We start from the raw sequence: 26,079 nt of genomic DNA on the forward strand, positions 1-26,079 counted from the left end.
ACTGTACATAAAAACTCTACATTTGTTTTTCATGTAGCATGGTTCTCTGTATAAAATAACATTTGGGGATCATTATTTGTAACATGTTTATTATTATTATTATTATTTTGATTCTTAGGAATCCAAAGTAATTTCTTAGCTGATTTTTACTTTTCCTCAATTTATTCTGTTATGTGCACATAAACATTTTCTCCAATTTCCTGGTAAATTGTAAAAAGAGAAATTTGGTAGGTCATGTACATGCCCTTCTAAAATGAAAGAGGAGAAGAACAGTAGGGAGGAGGAGAAAAGGCCAAGTGTTACAGAGTGTGTCCATTGGTCTCCTACCAAAATACTGATTTATAATGTATGTATCCTTTAAGTCCCTTGGTGTGAAATGTATGGCTCTGCTTGTTCTCAGTGGGTTCAAACCAAGTTCAGAGTAGTGGGAAACTCACTGACATCCAAGGAATTCTGAAACTGGAATATGTCCCTTTATGTGAGTATGAATCTCACTTAAAGAACAAGGAGAAATGCTGCAGACAGTATTAGAGAGTAGAAAGGATCCTCAGCTTTGCAGCGTTCTGCTATTTTTCCCTCTAGCTTTTTTGTAAATTACACAAGTAATACAGGAGTACATTCTCATTGTAAATGATTCAGTGTAGAAGTTTCAAAGTGTGGAAGACCTACTTCAATTTTCACCTTATGGTTTGAACTACAGCTTTAAAGTTCTCTTTTCCATGTATCTGTGTGTATACATATGCCATGATAATTTTTAACATAAACTGGATCTTCCCATATGTATTATTTGGCAACTTCGTTTTTTAAAACTAATTCTGCATCTTGGAGCTTTTTCCATATCACTATATATAGACCCATAATATACCTGTATTTTAATATGTTTAATCACTCCCCATTCACGACAGTTAGGTCATTTCCATCTTTTTATGATTACAAATGATAAAGCAATGAACATCCTTGTACCCATATATTCGAGCACACAAGTGAAAACTTCTTTCACACAAGTGAAATCTAGGCTAGATTCATAGAAGTGAAATTTTTTGGTCAAGGGTAAGTGTGCATGAAGTTTAAATTTTATTAGAGAGTAATGAATTGCCTTTCCAAAAAAGGTTTCAGTTTGAATTTCCGCTGACAGTACAGGACAGACCCCACTTCCCAGAGTCCTAACCAGTAGTTGATATTATTTGCCCATTTTTCTGTAGCTTTGTGTATCTTTATAAGAGTTTTCATATATATACACATATACGTATATACACATGTACACACACACACTGGATGTAAGTCCATACAAGATATATGTCTTTTGAATGTTTTATATATTTTTGTCCCATTCTGTTTCTTGCTTTTTAACTTCATTTTTCTTATCTCTTGGAAATATTTAAAATTTTATGAAGTCAAATCTGTCACTTTTTTTCTTTGGGGATTTTAAGTTCTGTTGTTCACTTACTAAGCTTTCTAGATTTGTATCAATTAGCATACCTTTGGTTACAACTCACAGAAAACTCTCTCTCAATTGCTTTAAACAACAGGGAAAAAGTATTACCTTCTGTATCAAAAGTCCGAAGTTAGGGCAGCTCTACAGTTAGTTAATTTGATGGCTCAATAATATCATCAACAACCCTGGCTTTTCTCTCTTTCTAATCTTCATCTTCAGAAAGTTGACTTGGTTAGCTTTTCTCATGGGAACTAACAGAGTGGCTGCTCCAGCTGAAGGCATGCTGGCCAGACACACAATATACAGCCTAGAGTCTCACTTTGAAAGCCCTCTCCAACCTTTCCCTTACGCCACCGCAGATTTCCCCTCATGTCTCATTGCCTAGAATTATATCACATTATCATGCCTAAACCAGTCACTAGCGAGAAGAATGACATTGCTACAAATGGCTAGACTCATCAGGGTTTACGTCTAAAATAAATGGAAGAAGATTGAGCAACTGAACAAAATTGGGGCTCTGCCTACCAAGAGAAATGAGTATTCAAGGGCGACCAATAGTGTCTGGCAAACCAAAATTATAAAGATGCCTTTCTAAGGATGCTCAGCATCACTAATCATTAGAGAAATGCAAATCAAAACCACAGCGAGGTATCACCTCACACTGGTCAGAATGGCCATCATCAAAAAAAATCTACAAACAGGGCTTCCCTGGTAGCGCAGTGGTTGAGAGTCCGCCTGCTGATGCAGGGGACACGGGTTCGTGCCCCAGTCCGGGAAGATCCCACATGCCGTGGAGCGGCTGGGTCCGTGAGCCATGGCCTCTGACCCTGCGCATCCGGAGCCTGTGCTCCGCAACGGGAGAGGCCACAACAGTGAGAGGCCCGTGTACCAAAAAAATAAATAAATAAAGCTACAAACAATAAATACTGGAGAGGGTGTGGAGAAAAGGGAACCCTCTTGCACTGTTGGTGGGAATGTAAATTGATAGAAACCACTATGGAGAGCAGTATGGAGGTTCCTTATAAAACTAGAAATAGAATGGCCATATGACCCAGCAGTCCCACTACTGGGCGTATACCCTGAGAAAGCCATAATTTGAAAAGAGACATGTACCACAATGTTCATTGCAGCACTATTTACAATAGCCGGACATGGAAGCAACCGAAGTGTCCACTGACAGAAGAATGGATAACGAAGATGTGGCACATATATACAATGGAATATTAGCCATAAAAAGAAATGAAATTGAGTTATTTGCAGTGAGGTGGATGGACCTAGAGTCTGTCATACAGAGTGAAGAAAGAGAAAAACAAATGCCATATGCTAACACATATATATGGAATCTAAAAAAAAAATGGTTCTCATGAACCTAGGGGCAGGACAGGAATAATGACGCAGATGTAGAGAATGGACTTGAGGACACGGGGAGGGGGAAGGAGAAGCTGGGACGAAGTGAGAGAGTGGCATTGATATATATACACTACCAAATGTAAAATAGATAGCTAGTGGTAAGCAGCCGCACAGGGAGATCAGCTCGGTGCTTTGTGACCACGTAGAGGGGTGGCATAAGGAGGGTGGGAGGGAGACGCAAGAGGGAGGGGATATGGGGATATATGTATAAATATAGCTGATTCACTTTGTTATACAGCAGAAACTAACACAGCATTGTAAAGCAATTATACTCCAATAAAGATGTAAAAAAAAAGTCTTTCTATATATTCTCCTAATAATGTGTGTGTGATATGTAATTTCTAGCTTTTTATTCTATCTAGAGTTTATATCTGTGTTTTCTGAGGTCAGGCTTCAACTCAATTTCTTTCCCCTAAAAGGTTAGCCTATTATTTCTACTGATTTAAAATTCTGCCTTTATTGTAAACCAGCTTCACATATTTACATAGATTTAAGGACTATCTACTCCACTGACATATTGGTCTGTTTCTGCCCTGTTTTAATTACTACGTTTAATTATTAAATTATGATGTGTAAGGACAAGTGCCTCCTCATTGGTTTTTTCCTAGGATGTATTTGCATATTCTTATAGAGTTTCTCTTCCATATGAACCTAAGAATTAGCTTGTCAACTTCTATTTTAAAGATCCTATTACCAAGGCTTCCCTGGTGGCATGGTGGTTAAGAATCCGCCTGCCAATGCAGAGGACACAGGTTCGAGCCCTGATCCAGGGAGATCCCACATGCTGCGGAGCAACTAAGCCCGTGCACCACAACTACTGAGCCTGCGCTCTAGAGCCTGTGAGCCACAACTGCTGAATCCCACGCACCTAGAGCCCATGCACCACAACAAGAGAAGCCCGCACATCTCAATGAAGAGTAGCCCCCTCTGGGAAAGCCCGTGCACAGCAGCAAAGACCCAAAGCAGTCAAAAATAAATAAATAAATTTTAAAAATAAAGATCCTATTACCAAAAGAATCTAAAAAAAGAAAAAAAGTGGATATATGTATATGTATAACTGATTAACTTTGCTGTACACCTGAAACTAATACAACATTGTAAATCAACTATATTCCAATAAAATTTTTAAAAAAGATCGTATTACCATTTTTATTGTAATTGCATTGTCATGTTAATTTTGAAAGAAATTTTATCTTTATAAAAAATTGGGTTTCCTCATCTAGGAATGTAGTATGTCTTCACATTTGTTGAGGTCTTCTCTTATGTCTTCCAGTGAAAGTTTATATCAGTTGACTCTAGTCGTGGAGTTGCCACAAACTGTCACTAACTGTGATAGACGACTTCTGCACATTTTAGGGTTTTGTTTCCTCTGGTTTTATTTCTCTGTCGATATTCTCTGTGGATATTTCTGTCTGTTTTATACTTTACTCCATATATTTTGCTGATTTTATTTTACTTGTTATCCTATGTTGTTATACACTTATTCTTTTATAATGAGATATGGATGTGTAGATATAATTATAAAATACATGTATAGGTATGGTTGTGATGATGGTAGTGGATATGGATAGAGAGATAGATATCTTTTCTGTAACCATGGGATTTTAGGTAGAAGATAAGATGCCTGTGCTCAATATGCCATCTTGATTGATTGGCATTTCTTTATATTAATTGATAAACTAATTACTTAGAAGTTTCAAGGTATAATGTTTGTTTCTTAGACAAATATTGAGGCTCTTCTCAGTTCTGCCCCAAGGTGCTTATATAAAATATATTCTGGAAGACATGACAGTAATACACAAAAAGTGCTGCTTGTGCTGCTGCTGTTCATACCTAGACCTACAGGTGAATTGGCGTGATGGTAACAAGTGGATGAAATGTACCAAAAAAGCTCTTTTCTTTGTTGTAGCTTAAAGCACTGAAGGATGCTACCAAATTAGCAAATGAAAATTTGGAAACAAGCCAGCTGACCAGAAAAACTTTACAGGATTATTATTGGCAGATAAGGTAGGTTTTAGGCCATTCATGTATTCATCAAGCATTTATTAAGTAATTTCTTTAGACAGAGTATAGTACAATGCTATGGATGATATAAAATAAGAAAATAACAATATCCTTACTCTCTTTTTTAAATTGAAGTATAGCTGATTTACAATATTTTATTAGTTTCAGGTGTGCAGTAAAGTGATTCGGTTGTATTTTTTTCAGATTATATTCCATTATAGGTTATTACAAGATATTGACTATAATTCCCTGTGCTATACAGTAAATCTTTGTTGCTTGTCTATTTTAGGTATAGTAGTTTGTATCTGTTAATCCAATACTTCTAATTTGTTCCTCCTTCCCTCCTCCCCTTTGGTAACCATAAGCTTCTTCTCTACATCTGGAGTTTGTTTCTGTTCCGTGTATAGATTCATTTGTATTATTTTTTAGATTCCACATATAAGTGATGTCATATAGTATTTGTCTTTCTCTTTTTGACCTACTTCACTAAGTAAAATATTCTCTAGGTCCATATGTTACTGCAAATTACACTATTCCATTCTTTTTTATGGCTGAGTAATATTCCAGTGGGTGTGTGTGGGTGTGTGTGTGTATTTTTTTTTTTCTTAAGCCAATCATCTGTTGATGGGCCCTTGGGGGTTGTTTCCATATCTTTGCTATTGTAGATAGTGCTGCTATGAACATTGGGGTGCATGTATCTTTTCGAATTAGAGTTTTGTTTCTGTGTATATACCCAGGAGTGGGATTGCTGAAGATCCTTAGTCTTTAGGCAATTATAGAAGTGGTTCCAACCTTTTGTAAAAACTCATTTTTGTGTAAGAATATTTCATAGAGGTGTCACATGAAAGTAGTTGTAGTTTTACAGTCTATTTTAAAAAAATACATGTTGATTAAAAACTACTATGAGCTTATTAATACCTTTCAATTGACTTGGATTATATTTATCTCAAGTGTTTGTATATGTTTGAGAATTAGTCCACATACACATATGTGCAAGATATATTATTAATTCAGTCTAAAAACAATACTCAGATAGTATATAGAGTTAAGGACCCCTGTAAAAAAACGTGATCTACAAGTTGGGAATCATTGGCTGATAGACTTGTTGGGAAGAGAAGTTAGGAAAGAATAAAATAACTGGAAAAATAATTTCAGGACAACACATGATTATGTGTCAAGGAATCTTCAAAAGCAGGAAAGCTCTCTGGGAGGTACTTTTTGGGTAGAGAGTTAAACTATGCACAAAGATATGACAATTGTGAGAGTGATTTGATAGTTAAAGAATTCCCCTGACTCTCTGCCCATTGACCTGAAATGGCTCTACAAGCTCTTAACCACTAGAGGCAAGTTGTTTTAAATAACTGGTTTCCTAGAATAACCTAGTTAAATGCAAACAATATTACTTGAGGAAGTTGACATATGTCTTGTACGAGTACTGGCACATAGTGAACTCTAAATAAATGTTAGTTGAATGAATGAGTGAATGAACAGAAACCTTCAGTATTTACAAAACAAATTAGTGTTATTTATAAAATTAACTACAACTTAAGGCAAAGAACAGTCATTGGCATAAGGAACACAGAGCAAGTAAGGAAGGACTGAGTAGCAAAGAGAGTGGTAAATATGTGGGTAAGTCTCAATGAACAATCATGTAGTGATGTAATGATGTCTTACAGGGTATAAAAATATATAGAGAGTTAAAATATAAAACTTTTAGTGCTTCCCTGGTGGCGCAGTGGTTGAGGGTCCGCCTGCCGATGCAGGGGACGTGGGTTCGTGCCCCGGTCCAGGAGGATCCCACATGCTGCAGAGCGGCTGGGCCCGTGAGCCATGGCCGATGAGCCTGCGCGTCCGGAGCCTGTGCTCCACGACGGGAGAGGCCACAACAGTGAGAGGCCCGCGTACCGCAAAATAAAATAAAATAAAATAAAACTTTTAGAATAGAGTAAAGAATGGAGAAGGGTAAATGTAATTAAAGATATTTGCATTGACTAGGAGGAGAATAAAGGTAAAGCTTAATATTAGACCTTGATAAATCAAGGACTTAGATTTTAACTTATGACCTCTAAAGAAAGAGAATTAAAAAATATAACTTCCAAATCAATTGAAGAGGAAAATAGTATAATAAGAAAATACTCAAACAATCCAAAAGAAGGCAAAAAAAAAAGAGAGAAAAGGGACTGTAGAGACTGATGAGACAAGGAGAGAGCATAAAAGAAAATGGTGGAGTTAAACCTAAATATATCTAAGTGAACTAGTTAAGTGATCCATTTTTATCTAGACTGGATTAAAATAATTGGATTTTTTTCTGGAATTTTTCTTTGTGGCAGTTATGTCTGAATTTTATTTTATTTTTATTCTTTTTGGCTGCATTGGGTCTTCGTCGCTGTGTGCGGGCTTTCTCTAGTTGTGGCGAGTGGGGGCTACTCTTCGTTGCAGTGAGCGGGCTTCTCACTGTGGTGGCTTCTCTTGTTGCAGAGTGTGGGCTCTATGTGCATGGGATTCAGTAGTTGTGGCACATGGGCTCAGTAGTTGTGGTGCACAGGCTCAGTAGTTGTGATGCACAGGCTCAGTAGTTGTGGTGCACGGGCTTAGTTGCTCCGTGGCATGTGGGATCTTCCTGGACCAGGGCTCGAACCCGTGTCCCCTGCATTGGCAGTCGGATTCTTAACCACTGCGCCATGAGGGAAGCCCAATAATTGGATTTTTAAAAATCCAGTTATATTTTATTTAGGAGAGACTTATCTAGAACATAGGGATATACAAAGTTAGAGAACAAAATAATGGAAAAAACATGCCACATAAACACTAACAAAAGAAAGCTGGCATAGCTAAGTTAGTATAAGATAAAATAGATCTTTATGGCAAAAAGCTTTACTAGAGCTAGAGGGCCACATCAGAATATATGGTTTAATTCACACGTGTGCATACACACACACACACACACACACACAGAGACATATACATATATGCATATCATAATATGGCTTCAAAATATATAAAGCAAAATTTGACAGAAATATAAGGAAAAATAGCAATTCACAAATGTATTGGGCAATTTTAACACATTCCGCTCAGTAACTGATGGAATAAATAAACCAAAAATTCTCATTAAGGATATAGAAGATTTGAACAACGTGCTTAATAGACTTGACTTGGTGTATTTGTAGAATATTGTACCTAACAACTGCAAAATACCACTTTCTTCAAGAACACATGGAACATTTACAAAAATTGACCTTATGTTATCTCAACAAATCTCAGAGTCTCAATATATTCAAAGGATTTAAATCATTTAGTGCAGAAACCCAACACAAAAATGCACAAAATATTGCTAGGAAATCTCCATATGTATGGAAATTAAGAAATACAGGTCTAAATAATTTGTTAACCAGAGAAGACATCATATTGATCATTGGAAAATGTTTTGAATTTACTGATAAACAACTAACATGTATCAAAATTTGTGAGATACAGCTAAAATAATTCTCAGAGGAAAATTTGACTATTTAAATACATATATTAGAGAAAAAGAAAGGTTGAAAATTAATGAGCTAAGCATCTTTCTTAGAAAGCTAGGGAAAAGGATAGAAGGAATGAAATAAAGAGAACAGAAATTAATAAGAAAGGTAGGATAGAATCAACAAATCCAGATGTTTGATAAAAAATTGATAAACTCGGGACTTCAGTTTATGAGGTTATATTATCCTTGAAATTAAAACCTAACAACAACACAAAAAATACTGCAACCCAATTTCATTCATGAAATATGCTAAACAGAATTTTATCAAATAATATAGCTAAACTGTGGTCATTCCAGGAATGCAAGGATGATTTAATATTAGAAAATCAATCAGCATAATTTGCCACACTATAGTGTGTTTGCAAAGTCAGGAAACCAGTAATAGTATATTACTTCAGCATCCAAATAATCTGCTCACTACCCATCAGGCAAAGTACCTCTAAATTTGAAGCAATGGTTCTAATTGTTAATCTGAAAAAATGTATAAGAAATATACTACAGAATGTCCAGAAAATCTGGAAATACATGGATGTTAGCAGAGCACTTTTGAATAGTGAAAAATCTTTAAGAGGTATGAATCTCTAAATGGAATTTCATTCTCTACATCAAGATGTGGGTAAAATGAAAAAAAAGAATGGTGGGGGGGGCCCAGAAGAGTTAGTACAATACATTCTTCCAGGCCATTTGTAATGACTTGTACTGTAGTTCTAATCGACTAACATATTTTTTAAAATTTATTTGTTTTTGGCTGCATTGGGTCTTCGTTGCTGCGCGCGGGCTTTCTCTAGTTGTGGCGAGTGGGCGCTACTCTTCATTGCAGTGTGTGGACTTATTGCGGTGGCTTCTCTTGTTGCAGAGCACGGGCTCTAGGCACGCAGACTTCAGTAGTTGTAGCATGCGGGCTCAGTAGTTGTGGCTTGCGAGTGCTAGAGCACAGGCTCAGTAGTTGTGGCTCATGGGCTTAGTTGCTTTGTGATATATGGTATCTCCCCAGACCAGGGCTCAAACCCATGTCCCCTGCATTAGCAGGCAGATTCTTACCTACTGCACCACCAGGGAAGCCCCACTAACATATTTTTAATCTAACATTATTGTAGGAATACAAAACAGCTCTATGACTTAGAAAAGGAAAAGGACTTCTCCCTACTACGGAGTATATTATGGACTTGGAAACAGATGAAATCCCTTCGACAACGCCAAGGGTTTACAAGCACCTCGATAAAGTTGCAGTTTCAGAGGTGAGTGGCTGCTCTATTTGTTCTTATAGGTCTCCTGAGGAGCTGCCCATGAATAACTGGGAATTCAAAGTAACTTAGAAAAGAAAATCCAGAAGCTAGTCAACTATTTGACATAGTCAACAAAGAACTTGTATCTTGAATGTATAAACAATACTTACAACTTAATAAGACAACTCAATTTAAAAATGGGCAAAAGATTTGAACAGACACTTCATTAAAGAAGGTATATGGATGGCAAATGAACACAGGAAACAATGCTCAACATTATGTTATGTCAGTAGGGAAATGTAAACTAAAACCGCAATGCAATACACTACACACCTATTAGAATGGCTAAAATCCAAAAAAAAAGAGAAAAGAATAGAGAGAAGAAAGAAAGAAAAGAAAAAGGCAATAACAAATGCTGGCAAAGCAACAGGAACTCTCACTGATGGCTGGTGGAAATGCAGAATGGCGCAGCTACTTTGGAAACAGTTTGGCACTTTTTGATAAAGTTAAACATAGACCCAGCGATCATACTTCTAGATGGAACATGTAAGTCACAAAAACATATCTAGTGGAGGAGATAGTTACAAATTAAAAACTTTGCTTGTTAATCACTTCTTAAGCTGTTTGTGAACCCACAGTGAAATAACTGGTTCTCTCCCACAAGCCGTTGTCCTGGGTCTTTTGTTTTTCAGAACTATAAAAGATTAGTATAATTTCAGGGAATTAAGAAAGATGTTTAGCTTTGTTGATTTTTTTTCCTGCTGTAGTAGTTTTTAACAAAAGTGCTTCTGACAGTTTCTAAACCTAACCCAGCATGGACTTTGTTTATCTTAGGCTCCTGAATTCATGTAAACTTGCTGACTTGCCTCTCATATTTTAAACCGGTCTAATACACTCTTGCATTATGAGCCCCTCTTCAGAAAAGGAGAGTCACAGATGCAATAAGCTTGTTCAGAACAGTAGCTCTGGACCAATATTCCTGCTCACCACCTACTCTTATTCTACTAAACTCCAATCCCACTTGAGGCCCTTTGCATTTGTTCCTTCTGACATTTACCATTCAACTTTCCCTGTGGACTTTGGCTTGGGTTTGCCTCTCCAGATTGCTCCTGTAGACTTCTGAACTAAACCCCACAGTGTCAGTGATGAGTTTGGCCGTACAGGACTAGCTAGCCCCAGCTGCACTAAAATGGGGCATTTCACTTGATCAAAGTATCATTCTTTTTTTTTTTAACATCTTTATTGGAGTATAATTGCTTTACAATGTTGTGTTAGTTTCTGCTGTATAACAAAGTGAATCAGCTATATGCATACATATATCCCCATATCCCCTCCCTCTTGCATCTCCCTCCCTCCCACCCTCCTTATGCCACCCCTCTAGGTGGTCGCAAAGCACCAAGCTGATCTTCCTGTGCTATGCAGCTGCTTCCCACTAGCTATCTGTTTTACATTTGGTAGTGTATATATGTCAATGTTACTCTCTCACTTCATCCCAGTTTCCCCTTCCCCCTCCCCATATCCTCAAGTCCATTCTCTACGTCTGCATCTTTATTCCTGTCCTGCCCCTAGGTTTTGAGAACCATTATTTTTTTAGATTCCATATATATGTGTTAGCATACGGTATTTGTTTTTCTCTTTCTGTCTTACTTCACTCTATATGACAGACTCTAGGTCCATCCACCTCACTACAAAGAGCAAAGTATCATTCTGATCAACTGGAAAAGCTGATGTTTGAAGGTGCTCCTGGGAACTCTGTTTCCAGGCTAGGTGTATCACCAGCAACCTCACCACAGGCCTTCACCTTGTGAACCCTAATTGAATAAGCTTGTAGCCAGGCCTATGTGAAAGACAGTACTTACGACAGGAAGACCTGGGACCTAGACACTAAGATCAGGTTATCTTTTCTTCATATATTTGGTTTTGGGCATATCGAATTTGATAAGCTTTTGAGACATCCCTAAATAAAGCAACTGAAAGGGCAGCTGGATGTATGGTTTGTACTAGAAAGAAAAATGCTGAATTTTGTGGCAGAGTAATAGTAATTGAAGCCATGCGTGTGCATGAATCTGCTTAGGAAGAGGGTAGAGAATGAGATGAAAAGAGGGCCGAGAGCTAAATCTTGAGAAACTGCCTTGAATGGCTTGATAGAGGAGGGGAAACCAGAGGAGGGACAGAGAAACACCAGTTAGAGTGTTTTGCCACAGAGGCAAAGAACGGGGAGTATTTTAAATAGGAGGGAGGGTTAATAGTATTTAATGCTTCTGAAGTATCAGTTAAGTCTAGGACTAAAAATGTTCATTGGATTTCCTCACATGGAGGTTACTGATTGAGAAATTAGAGCAGGTTTGATGAAGTGATGGTGGCAGAATAAAATAGCAGGAAATTGAGGATATAGTCCTGTCTTCTCATTCAAGCAATAAATTTTCCTTGTCACATGTTACCAACACTACATTAAACTTAGAGAAACTGCCTGGGTAAGTAGCCACAGACCTTGTTGTATTTTGGCTACTGAACCCAAACCACAGCACTGGTAAGTAGCACGGTGAACCCAGATTCCTGTATATTGTCTTCACCTGTGTTCTCTGTTCGGCTCCTACTTACCTGGAAGGGATCCAGATGACTGTCAAAGGGGCTTTTAAAAGATATAGAAAGAGCAATCTATTCAAGCAGGAAAATCCATGTCATTTCCCAGAGCTACTGAATAGAAAGGAGGAAGCTATGGAACCAAGATCACTCTCAGTGATCTCCTCAAAAAGAGACTGCCTGTTAAAACACCTATTGTCTCAGTACTGTACATTGCCTAAGTTACTCTACACTGGAATCACCTGGGAGAGATCTAAAAACCACTATTATGATTTAGTTGCTATGAAGTATGGTCTGGGCATCAGGAACTTTAAAAATATCCCCAGGTGAGTTTAATATGTGACAAAGTTTGTGAGCCATTGGATTAAACAATAAGTTAAATGACTTTCATATTGATTACCCTGAATCAGAGGAAAACAATAATAATATTTGTTGAGTGTTTGTTATACTCCAAGCACTGGACTGAGCACTCTACATGAATTAGTGCGTTTAATTCTCATAACAACCCAATTTTCAGATGAGAAAAGTAAGACATAGAGTACTTAAGTAACTTGCCCCAATTCCATAGTGTCAGTAATGGGTCTGGGCTTCAACACAGGTAGTCTGGTCTCTAGCCCATATAGGTAGTAGCTACACTAGGTTCCCTGTATTTTACTGCAAAAGGCAAAAAGCATATGATATTTTACAATGATAATGAGATATACTTCACATACCATACAGTTCATCCATTTCAAGTGTACAGTTCAATGGTTTTTAGTATGTTCACAGCATTGTGCAAGCATCACCACAATTATCATTTTATAACATTTTAGGCACCACCCCCCGCCCCCGCGTAGAACTATCTTCCTATTAGCAGTCACTCCTCACGTGTATAGATATAGTTTTTGTTTTTCTTGGGTATATACCTAGGAATGGAATTGCCGGGTCATATGGTAACTCAGTGCTTAACATTTTGAGGAACTGCCAGACTTTTCCAAAGCAATTGCACCATTTTCTATTCCCAACAGAGTATATATAATACTTATCAAAGAATCTCCTTTTTAAAAGATTAAAAATAAAAAACTGAACTTTGAACTGAAAAGAATAAAAAGTCGACTCCCAGACCAATTATTTTCTGAAAGGGTTCCAGAGAACTGGGGTTTTGCTGGACTACTAATAGAAGAGGAATAATAGTAATACCTATTTCATAGGGTTGCTGTGAGAATTAAATGAGTTAATATGTATAAAGTACTTAGAATATTGCCTGGCATGTGCTTAGTAAGTACAATGTAAAAGTTAGCTGCTGCTACTACTAGTAGTAGTACTGGTGGTAGTAGTAGTAGTTGTTAGTGGTAGTGGTGGTGGTGGTGGTGGTACTAGTTGTAGTAGTTGTTGTCGTTATTAGTGGTGGTGGTGGTGGTGGTGGTGGTAGTTGTAGTAGTGATAGTAGTAGTAGTTGTCATTGTTGTTAGTGGTGGTGGTACTAGTTGTAGTAGTGACAGTAGTAGTAGTAGTTGTCGTTGTTGTTAGTGGTGGTGGTGGTGGTGGTGGTAGTTGTGGTAGTGGTAGTAGTAATGTCATGAACTGCTTACTGTTTATGCATAAACCCCAAGGAGTATAACTGAGATTTACCACTTAATCTTCCTATAGTGTCCTGCCCTTACACATGCTCATGTTCTCACAGCTTAAAAAATATGAGAGGGACTTCCCTGGCAGTCCAGGGGTTAAGACTCCATGCTTCTACTACAGGGGGCATGGGTTCAATCCCTGGTCGGGGAACTAAGATCCTGCATGCCATGTGGCACGGCCAAAACTTTTTTTAAAAATATGAGAGGAAGCAAAATGAGAGGAAACATGGCATGTGCCCTTAAATTTGTGTCTTCCATCCCCCTTGGTTACTCATTCTCACCAGAGAGGTTTCTTGATGTCCTTAGAAAAGGCTGAAGACACTAAGTAGGGAGAAATCTGTGAAAACTAAGAACAAGTTTATGAAGTTTTATGTATATACATATATATGTGTGTGTATCACATTGATAATTTCCTTGGGATGTAAAATTATTTTATGTAAGAAATTGTGGGGTGTGTGTGTGTGTGTGTGTGTGTGTGTGTGTGTTGGCAAGATCTCTAACAACTCTCAAATCCATTATTCCTGCTTTAAATAATTCTATTTATTATTAATTAGGATGAAAATGAATAAATGTAATGAACAAAAACAAGAAGAATTGTCAAAAATGTATGAGACTCAGAAGAAAACTGAAGGAAAAGCATTTAAGAATGGGGATAAACAGGAGGTATTTATATTGCAAAATAACATTCAACTCATCTTAACTAGTTATAATATTTGTTTGGTAGAATAGGAAATCTTGGTATTTGTAACAGTTACCCAAGAAAAGGACAAATATAAGAAATAAAGTGTAATTTTAAGAATAATTGTCCTAAGCAATGAACTTACATTATAAATTATATATTTATTTTTCTGTTTCTAGAGCTTCTCATATTTATCTTCAGAATTTGAAGAAATAGATATTGAAAGAATAAATCCAATTACCTTGATGCCACAAATTTCTTTCACAGCAGAATTAACAAACTTATCTAGATGTTCACTGTAAGCATTTTTAAAGGATTATTTCTTCATTATATATTGTCTAGTAATTGTATTGTTTTTCTAATAACGTTAGATTTCTTGAGTGAGTACCATATACCAGGCACTTAGCATGCTGAGTTTAAAAAATATATTTGCACATTTAATTGCCACTATAGCTCTATGGTATTATCTTCATCTTACAGATGGGGGTCACACTTGTAATTAATGACTGAGGTGGGACATAACCCAGTTTAGTTTGATGGTTGTTTTTTGTTTTACTATGGTAGTAATTTTTGTTCAGGTATAGATAGGTGGAATATAAAGCCACTGTGAAAAATAAGGTTATATGGTCACCCTTGCTTGTTGAAGGACCTCCTGGATTTCATAGAAAGTGTTTGGTGTAGAAAGGGCCCTCTGGACAATTTTCTACTTTGACAATGCAAGCTTCTTTCCTTCTCAGTCGTGACGTCTTCCTTGAGCTTTAAGGTTTTCTCCCTACTCCTAGGACATCCATGCATAAACAGATGTCATGTCGATCGCCATTTCTCCCATCTCTAAGCCTTTGGATCTCATCTCCCTTAAAGAGGATGTAGGAACTTAGAGCACTGAACTAGGTACAACTTGCCAACATCTCTGTCCCATGGAAAACTTGGTACAGATTCATCTCTGAGTACTGTGAATGTGCATTATTTAGCATGGTGTTGGAAGGTAGTGTGTGCCCAATAAATACTCATCTTCATTAAATGAATGAATAGGTGGTTCAACTTTTAAATGAACATAAAGAGTAGCAAACACAAAGGCACAATTATCATTACCTTCTTTCTGACTAGAGAAGTGCAGCAGTGAAGCAATGTTTTATTTGTTCTACACCTACTTCCAAAAAGGGCCCAAGATGATTTATTATGTAAGACACCCATGCAAAAGGACCATCTAAATGAGGACAAGAGAACAGCCATAAAATGGAAGTTGGAAGTAAAAAGGAGAAAGAGAAGGAGGAAGATATTTGTGCTGGAAAGCCTAGGCTAAAACTTAGTGGAGGTCAAGGCAAAAGGCAATATAATGCTTTATATCTTTTCAAAGCTATTGTTGTGGCATTGCTGTCATTATCCATTTAAAATGTCCAGTTGAATAAGAATTGATTCTTTAGAAAACAATAATATAGGGCTTCCCTGGTGGCGCAGTGGTTGAGAGTCCGGCTGCCGATGCAAGGGACACGCGTTCGTGCCCCGGTCCGGGAAGATCCCACATGCCGCGGAGCGGCCGGGCCCGTGAGCCATGGCCGATGAGCCTGCGCGTCCGGAGCCTGTTGCTCGGCAACGGGAGAGGCCACAACAGTGAGAGGCCCGCGTACCGCAAAACAACAACAACAACAACAAAGAAAACAGTAATATACTGATGTCAAGGATAGAGGTGAAAGGAGTACAGGGATTAAAGAAAAATTAAAAAGAGTTTACAGGTGAAGAAAAAGGCAAGATTTCATGAGGAGAAATATAACCCCGAATTAACAAATTTTCATAAGCTCATTATTTAAACTACTTTCAGAGGACTTATTTTATGAAACTATTTCTTTAAAGGTAATTGGGAGGAAGGTCAAAAAAGGCCTACAGGGAAACAGGAAGAATAAGTAATCTTTTGTCCCATAACCCTCTGAGAAGATTACAGAGAAGATGAGCAGATATGGGGGCAGGGAGATACTGGCCTATAGGATGATTAGGATGGAGAACAGAAGGGGATTTTATTTTTCAACCTATGGCTTATCATCCAACTAGTCTTCTACCTTCTGAAAAGCAGGATTAAGTCTTAAATATCATTAGGTCAGTTGCCTTGCAGCTGAGAAGATATTCAGTAAATGTTGGTTGAGTGAAAAAATGAATGGATGGATTGAAGACTCTCTTTGTAGTCTCATATCATTGAATGGATCAATTTCTTCCCCAAAAAGTGTTTTCATAGAGCCCCAGGAAAGTAACCTCTCTGGCTTGCCTGTCTGATCTTTGGGTTCAGAGAAACAATGTCCTGGGGAAAAAAGGTATATCACCTAAAGCCTAAAGAGATTCACAAAGACCTTTAAGAGGACACAGCAAGCCTATTGACTTAGAGCCACTTCCTTGAGGTTATTGAAGACATGGTGTGTGTGTGTGTGTGTGTGTTTGTGTGTGTGTGTGTCTTTTAAAAGTTAGAAAATATTTTTGGATTCTCGATTCAAGCTCCGCCACCCCCATTCCTAAGTCTCTCAGCTTTCTCCTCTCATGAGACATAATGGGTAAGCGCTATAATCTCTTTAAGTTATAATTTAGTAAAATAGCTGAATGATTTATGGTACCTTAATTTTAGTTCTTTTTGTATTTTTGAGTAAATGTCTTTTTAAAAAAACATTTGAGGGGTAGGAAAGGCTTTTATCCACATATAGGCAAATGTTATTGGGCTCAAATATTATTTGTCCTCTAAAATGATCATATTTTAACATGTTGAGGTACATTTTGAAAAGAATAATATTTTATATCTGGTTTGCTTTTCAAGGGTCCAATAAAGGTTTATTTAATTTTTAGGCATGAACAAAAGAGGAGAGCCAAAATTCAGAAGCTTAAATATTTTATTAAAATATTATACAACAATAAACAAGTTTCTTGCACTTCAGTATCTCCCCTACAGTTTGATTTTAAAGTCATGTTTCAACAAATTTTCAATATTCAGTTAATATATTGGCCTGAAACAATTTGCTTGGAGGTATGCCGTTGTCATTTAATTTTGTATCTTATTTTATGACATACATAATTTTAAATTTCTTGTTAGCTACTGTTATATGTGATAAGTTAGTTCTTTTATATTGAGATGACTGATCTATATGGGTAGACATTTATAAATAATATATTTATAATTCATCAATAGTCTTTTATTAGTAGCTGTAAGTACAAAATTATTTGATTTGTAGCTGTTCTAAATACTTCTATCCTGCTAAAATTCTTGCCAACCCTAGATGTGCAGCATTATTATTCATTTGTTAGTGAGGTGGAAGAGGGTTGTTTAAACTATGAGTAGTATAGCTATTGTAAGTGTTGAATGATTTCTCCAAATTGCCCCAACCTTAGCTTGGTGATATCAGTCTCTTGATATATTTGTTCATCTTTTAAAAAAATTTTGGATCCCTTTAAGAATCTGATGAAAGAACACACATACAGCAGACCCCTGATTCCTGCCCAAACACCCCACCATAAGAATCCCTTCACTAAAAGAAGAAGAAAATAGGATGATGGAGAAAAATTAGAGACAGTAAAGGAGTTTAGACAAGAAGTCTTGCTGGTTAGTATAAGGGTTAAACTTGTACCTAGAGCTGAAAGAAAAGTTAGGAGGGAATAAAGATTTGTTAACTAATGAGAACCCGCTGTATAGCACAGGGAACTCCACTGTACAGTAGAAACTAACACAACGTTGTAAAACAACTATACCCCAACAAAAAAATTAAAATAAATAAAAGTAAAAATAAAAAGATTTGTGTATGTGAGTGTGGGGTGGAGTTTGAGGTGTGGGGAGAAGATTATTATTACAAATCTAAATCAAAGTTATTTTTCAATGCCTAAAATAATTTTGTGCTATCCCTGATCAAAAGCTGTATTCATTTTGTTCATCTGAGCTGTCAAGTTACTATCATCTTAAAATGTACCTCTGTTGAAATTTTATTTAAAAAATATACTGACTACACTTTCCTACTATTGTACCTAAAATAAATTGTGATATAATAATCCAACCACTTGAAGTTTAAAATCTGCCCCCTCCCAAAATAGATAAGTGTGTATTTTGAATCCCTCATCATCCCATGAATTAGCACATGATCTTAACAAAACAAGAGGCAGGGAAAGAAAGGAATCTATCTAGGGATAAGTTGCACCATTAGCAGTGCAAAACTTGCTAAATAAATCTATATGCCCTAGACTAACATTCTAACCTACATTTATAATTTTCTTCCTACTATTCTTCTTTACTCTTTCTTCACTTCAGCCAAACTGAACTGCTTGTTTTTTCCATACATTCTTGCAATTTCCTGCTTGGAGTTTTGAATATTCTTTCTCCACTTATAGTGCCTATTTTCATTCTTCACACTCCATCTCAGCCACACAGTGGTGTTGATAGCTTCCATTAGGAGACAAGTCTGTCTCTGGGGAGATTCCAGGTAGAATTCTCTACCTTTACATTTGCTACCATCCAGGATCTGGCCTCCAGCTCTGCAGTCTCAGAAACTGGATTTAACAGTTCCATGAGAATGCATCTACATACCCTAAATAAATTTACAAGGACGATGTGTAAAATCAGAATGCCAGTTCAATATCTGAATATATTTATCAGTTCGTTGTCTCTTTTTAGTCAATTTACTAATTTACAGTAAGAAAATTTTTTCACAGACCTAAATACTTTAAGTCCATTAGCTATAACCCCTACAAACCTTTCTGTATTAGGGAGGTCTTTGTCAAAGGGACCAATGTGTTGGGTTAAATTCACTCTTACAGGGACAGTATTTAGATGACCAGAAAAATATTTGCCTCTTTGTCTTTCCTTTTCCCCTGCTTTCTTGGTTAATCAACTATCCTTTTGATTGGTACATTCTTTTTTATCATTCACGGGGCAGTTATCCCCCGTCGATTTCCTTCTTCTTAGAACACATATCACTGTTTCCCCAAACACTGATAACACAGTATAAGTCAAAATAAGATTTTTCTATTGAAAAAACTTTAGGTTTGTAGTTATGGCAGTGATGGAACTATAGTAGAAAGCACAGCATACAGAATCAGAAGACCTGGGTTAGTACCCAGTGGGCATCTATGGAACAGTCTACTCAGCACCTCCCTGACTCATTCTGGGACTTTTCCTCCCTTCCCTGCCCCATAGCTTGTTTAACCTGTCCTTGGATTCCATGAGCCAGCAAATCTCCCCTTTTCTTAAGCACTTCACCTGGGTTTCTATCACTTTTAATAAAAATTAATATAGTTTCATATAGAGACTCCATTTCTTCATTTACAAAGTGGGAAGAATAATACCTATTTCCTATAATTTTTATCGGGTTTAAATGAGGTAAAGAATTTTAAAAGTGCTACACAAAAGTAAGTTATTCGGGTATTGTGTTATAGGTAATATATTCACAGAACTGTATTTGTAATCCTTTTATTCAATTGATTTTCTTTGAAACCAGTAGAAGGCAGTATACTTTTAAACACCTAGGATTATCTACTTTTCTCACAATGATGTGGATCAAATGCTATAGAGCAATACCTATTTTACATTCTAGTATTTTTAAAAGAATTATGTTAGTGATGATCTTTATTTTAGTTCTTTTTCTATTTTGTACTTTCAGTGATTTATCAACCATTTCTTTTATATTTAGGTTTATGAAATAAGTAAAAGGACAAGCTTATTGGCAAAACTATATTTACCCTTACCTAAAAACACAGAGCTAAAAAGCAAAACTGTTTTGGAATATGTAGAATTTAGCTCTGATAAGCTGGTCATACCTGCATATGGAGAAGTAGGAAGCAGTAAGTTTATTAGAAATGTTTCTTCCCTCCTATTTTCTTCATGAGTTCCATATCCTAAATGACCCTGGGTCATTTATATGAATAAAGAATCCTATATTTACAATATTAGGTTAAAAATGAATTAAGTTCTTCTTCCAGACATTAAACTAATTTTTAAAACTTTGACTTGAATCAGATCTTTGGGATATCTAAAATTCGGGATTAGCCCCTTTGCTTTTCCCAGGACATCTGAGACAAGGGCGCTATGCTCTCTGGAATGTGAGCTCCACTCCTGAATGGGTAGGCTGCTCTGCCTCTGCCTATCTTTTAGTAAATCTTAAAGATGCTCCAGGACAGGTTGATTCATCTTTGAACTGAATAGGGGAGGGAGGAAGAGAATGAGAGAGAAAGGAAGAGGTAAAGGAGAGAGGAAAGAAGAAGTGATGTTTTTGTTTATTGTTGTTCAATTGATTTTACTCCTCCTGCAATTAAATTTAAGTTAGCATGTCTGCCAGAATGCTGTCATTTCTCTTCTCCCCCAGCTCCCTTCTCTTTCACCTTCCTAGGGGTTTTGCAGTTGCTGCATCCAGCTGGTAAAAAGAAAGGGAGTATGAACGAGTGAGCAAGGAGGAGAGAGAAGAAAACAAATAGGCAAGGGAACCAGGGGAGAACAGAAAATGAGGGAGGAATGTAGTCTGCTTAGACAGAGTCCAGATGAAGCAGAAAACAGGGTTGTGGAGACCCAGGAGAAAAGACTTAAGAGTGAAAATTTTAGGGAGCACTAGGAACTTGGCAGAAGTTTCAAGGAGTATCGTTAAGCTCTCTGGAGACAGAAAGAAGATGAGGAGAGGGGGAACGCTCAAGAATGTAGGAAAGGAGACACACAGTAGCTCTTTTTCTGCTGCCAATATTTTTTTCTCGCTGGCAGCCACTCCCAGAAAGAATGGGTTAAAAACTTCTGTGTTCAGATAAATATGTTCCTCTCTCTTTTGTAGTCTCTTTGAAGCAGTCTACCTTGAGGGATCTTAGATGTGAGGTGAGGGAGAGCTCTAAGATTAGAGCCTATGGTCAACATAAACTTTGTGTTCCTGAGGTTCCACAGGTAAAAGTCTGGAAAAAAACTGTAATGTGCTCAAATATTCATTTGTTTTTAATGCCTTTTATAAATAGATGTGCCCTTTCTTCTTGAGGGAAACGGAACTGAAGAACTTTGTCTTTTGACTTCAGGAAAATTAAGCTATTCTCTATCATGGGCCTTAGATGAAAATGGTGTTTCTCTGACACCTATGTCACAGTCATTAAGATCTGCTTACTGCAGGTAATAAACGTTTATGCTTGAAAAATAATGCCAGTCCTCAGCAAAGCATCTCACAAGACCTACAAAAGGGAAAACTCTAGAAACAGTTTAGTTTACTTGGATGTTGCTTTATGTTTTATTTGTATTTATAAATATGTAAAATATTTATATATTTTATTTATAATCACTCTACTAAGACAATAAGTATCTTTGTATGTAAGAGAATGTATCTCTTCAATGCTTAGGATTAGAGCCACATGGATGATGAGAGAGGCAGTTCCACAGTCCTTAAACTGTAGGCAAAGGCCAAGACTCCGAAGGATTTTACTTCTGGGACCTTTATATCTCCCAGTCATTCTGGATTACGAAAGAATCATTTTTTACATTATCAATTTGCTGGAAGAAATTGCTGGACATAGAAATTTCATCTATATCCCAGGACTTCCTAGAGGAATTGGGATTAACTGCTAGACCACATCCACAAACAGGATTACTAGAAGTAAAGTAAAATTCTATAAAAACGATGATAATGCTGGCTTACCTATTGTGCTATGTTTGAGTAAGACGGTATATATAAAGGACCAAAAGATCCCATCGTTTAAAAATTAGTGAATGATGATAACAAGAAGATAGCCTTTCCCCTACCCATCTAAACACATATTTTTTTTAAAAAACCATGGCTATATCCAACTATATGACATTATGGGAAAGGCAGAACTATGGAGACAGTAAAAAATGTGAGTGGTTGCTGGGGGTTAGGAAGAGAGAGGGATGAATAGGCAGAGCACACAGGATTTTTAGGGCAGTGAAACTACTCTGTATGTTGCTATAATTGTGGATACATGTCATTACATATTTACCAAAATCCATATAATGTAAGACACCAAGAGTAAACCCTAATGTAAATCATGGACTTTGAGTGATAATGATGGGTCAGCATAGGTTCATGGATTATAACAAGTGCAATTCTTTTATTGCAACAAACATAATAAAGTATAACCCTGGTGCAGGATGTTGATAGTGAGGTAGGCTGTGCAGGGTGTTTTAGGAGAAAAATGGACAATTAATAAGGGTAATTCATTTTGGAACTAGTGAATAAGCTTTTAATACGCTGAACCATTATTTTCTTGTGTTTCTTAGTATTTCCCTAGCACAGTCCCCACTGCAGCTATTTTTAATCTTTGCCTCATCATACTATTCTTTGCCTTTTTCTTGGAGTCAGGTGTTTGTTCTCCTCACTCTAAAGCTAGCTTTTATACAAGTAATTTGGAACTTTCCTTCGTCTCCATTAGGATTCTGCTGACATATTTATATCCTTTTCTTATCTTTTCTTCAACTTTTCCGTTTCCTACGCTATAAGTCTTTTGTACCCAAGAAGCTTTCTGTGCTTTGAAACAAAGAAAAATCCAAGCATTTGATTAAACCCTGAAAACTCTTTCTGGTTGTTTTTCTCACCCAAGTCCTCATATGGGTGGTCTACTGGTCTGCATACATTGCCTCTACTTTTAATTCACACATTTCGTCCTTAACCCAACTCAGTTATTCCTGAAGGCTACCAGGGACCTTCTGGGCATATTCATTGGCCCATCCTCCTCGTTTTGCTTCTTGAAGTCTCTTGTCTCATGGCTTCTGTGATGCTGCACTTAACAGTTCCTGTTAGTTGGGAACTCAAATTTATAAAAGATTGAGAGTAATTCTGCAAGATTGGAACAGATGACAGGTTTCAACAGGGAATGAATTGCAGGAGAGGTTTTCAAAGTTCAGAGTCCTTTCTAAAGTGAACTAGAAGTAAAACTTTACAGTTGGGGCCTCTGAGATCAGAGAAGGAAGTTACAGAACTCTCCTCCTCTACAGTTGTGGGAGCCCAAGGACTGGTGAGGAGCAGTGGTTCTAGGAATGGGATGGGTGCTCCAAAAGGCAAGATTGACTTGTGAGAGTCAGAGCATGGAGCCAAAGGAGAGCACAAAGAAAGTATGTTCATTCACTGTTTCACTCACTCATTCATTCCTTTATTCATCAACTACTGACAGAGCCAGAGACAAAGAAGTGAACGAAAAGAAGGTCTTAGAATGCTTCAGTATAACATTAGGCACACCTCTCCAATCCCATGTTGTCTAGAGTTTTTGTTTAATACATTTTTAAAACATAAAACAGCTTTTCTTACACTCACTGTTAATTATTTTCTGACGTGGTTAATTGACTTTTATGTTTGCCCTCATTTCTTACCTCCCACAACTTTCATTCTGGATTTACTTGCTGAAAGTTGCTCCTTTAATGATTCAGTTTTCATGGCTAGCAAGCTTGTTTAGTCTTTGTAGATCTGCAAATGTATTTATATTTTCCTCCTTCTTGAATAATTGTTTAGATGGGCATAAAATTTGAGGCTGATATTTATTTTCCGTATTTGAAGTTATAGTTACATTATCTTCTGGGATTTATCTAGCTGTTTAAAAGTCTGCCATCAGTCTAAACAGTAGTATTTTGTAGATTGTCTTTTCTCCCTGGTAACTTTAAAATTTTTTGCTTAATTCATAGAGACAAAGCCAGGGGCTGAGGGGAGGGAGGAATGGAGAGTTATTGTTTAATGGTACAGAATTTCTGTTTGGAATGATGAAAAATTCTGGAAGTACATAGTTATGGTGGTTGTACAATACTGTGGGTATACTTAATATCACTGAATTATATTACTTGCTTAGCATTTGGTTTTGAAGGAGGGGGTGCAGATGACTGAGGAATTTTGCCGTAGCCCACGGCTAAACACCTGTAGGGCCAGCTGGGGGAATCAATATAGCAAGGGCAGGAGATGTTCTGTGGTCTTTATTACTTCCCCTGAGGCAGAAATCTGGAGACTACCTTGAAATACAATTGCAACCTAATTTTTTTAGGCTATAATGGGATAGGTTTCTCTCCCTAATCTATTCATTGACATTTAAACTGTACTGCAGCCTTTCTTCTCTAGGGGACCTGGGCTAAGAATCTTCCCATGAGAAGGAACATTTGTTACATGATGGTGTTAAGGGTGTCAGGCCCTAGATATCTCTTATGACAAAGACATTAAAACAGTTTAAATATGAGAGCAGACATAGGAATTAAAGAAAGGAAGAATACTCAAACTTTACCTATTTGTAATTTTGCTTAACATCCTATCACACCATACATTGGCTTTGTTAGCAATAGCTTCCAAAGATTCATCATAAAAATATGAATAGATACTGATGGAAAGTAGACAGTGTAAAATGTATGTCCATGTTTGAGTTGACATTATTGAATCTGAGTCAGAACTGTATTTCTGGAATCCTAGTTTATGGACTGGAATTTTTCTTGAGTACTTTACAGAAAGGATCTTAGAAATCTTCTAGTCCAAATTGCTCTAATTCTACATGATGAAACAAATTATCTATGAAGAGAGAGATTAAATAACTGGGATAATTGATGGCTGAAAATAAACCCTTACTGTTTAGGGTTGAATTCCTTCTTCACTTAGCCTATAGTTGAGGTCACTAAGGATGCATTATGAGTCTAGCCCATCTTTTATAGCTCTCTTAACTTCTGAAGATGTGGCCTCATATGACCAAAGATATTCTTCTGGCCCATACTTCCCAGTTAATTGTATTACATACGCTATATTATGTTTCAACTCTAAAGATATAGCCTAAAGATTCTTTTTATATTGTGGACTTTAGATAGCAAAGATGAATATTTACAGACTTTACCCTTGAGAAGCTTACTTGTCTCTTAAGGGAGGAGTAGACATTTATCAAAAAACTATGATACACAGCTAGTGGTTTGTGACCACCTAGAGGGGTGGGATAGGGAGGGTGGGAAGGAGGGAGATGCAAGAGGGAAGAGATATGGCAACATATGTATATGTATAACTGATTCACTTTGTCATAAAGCAGAAACTAACACACCATTGTAAAGCAATTATACTCCAATAAAGATGTTACCAAAAAAAAAAAAGGTATGATACAGTTAGAAAGTGAGAAGAACCAGGAAAGATATCACATCTAAACCTTCTATTTTATCCTTAAACACAGGGTAAGCTTTATCGTTAAATACCTGGAATGGGTAGGTTTTACCCCATATAACAGATTTATCACCTGCATATTATATAGAAATTCACAAAATATTTTTCTTTATGTTAGTGTGTTTAGGAATGTAGATGCAAGAGGTGTTCCTGGAATTCCATGGCTTATTAATGCACAGAAGCTTTTTGAATGGGCAAACGAGGTCAGAATTGACCCAAATAATCCAGAATATTCTGATTTAATGGAATTTGTTATGGTAAGTTATAGCACATATCTGTACTGTAAATATATTTTATTTCTTAAGCTCTACACTCTTATACTCCTCCACAGTTTGCAGTGTATTTTTCTAGGCATTAGGAGGCATTAAAAGTAAATCTGAGGACAGATAGGGTTTTCAGCCAGTTTATAGTATTGTAAGGCAGAAATTCAGCAACTGAAATAATGACTACTTTAGGCCTGATGATTGGTACCCTGCCATTATTTAGCAGCCCTGGCTTGGTGCATTTTGC

General features: G+C 36.9%; 1 protein-coding gene across 1 annotated transcript in view; it reads left to right on the top strand.

Annotated features, from left to right (window-relative positions):
• CC2D2B (coiled-coil and C2 domain containing 2B) overlaps positions 1-26,079 on the top strand; it is a 111,965-nt gene that overhangs the window by 38,425 nt on the left and 47,461 nt on the right. Inside the window, exons 11-18 of the mRNA XM_032607357.1 lie at positions 4,755-4,852; positions 9,470-9,610; positions 14,343-14,451; positions 14,647-14,765; positions 17,291-17,468; positions 20,116-20,266; positions 21,416-21,563; positions 25,688-25,826. Of these exons, the coding sequence (XP_032463248.1) occupies positions 4,755-4,852; positions 9,470-9,610; positions 14,343-14,451; positions 14,647-14,765; positions 17,291-17,468; positions 20,116-20,266; positions 21,416-21,563; positions 25,688-25,826 (1,083 nt within the window). The remainder of the gene's footprint in view (positions 1-4,754; positions 4,853-9,469; positions 9,611-14,342; positions 14,452-14,646; positions 14,766-17,290; positions 17,469-20,115; positions 20,267-21,415; positions 21,564-25,687; positions 25,827-26,079) is intronic.

Source organism: Phocoena sinus, chromosome 16, assembly GCF_008692025.1.
Source record: "Phocoena sinus isolate mPhoSin1 chromosome 16, mPhoSin1.pri, whole genome shotgun sequence".
Taxonomy (NCBI): Eukaryota; Metazoa; Chordata; class Mammalia; order Artiodactyla; family Phocoenidae; genus Phocoena; species Phocoena sinus.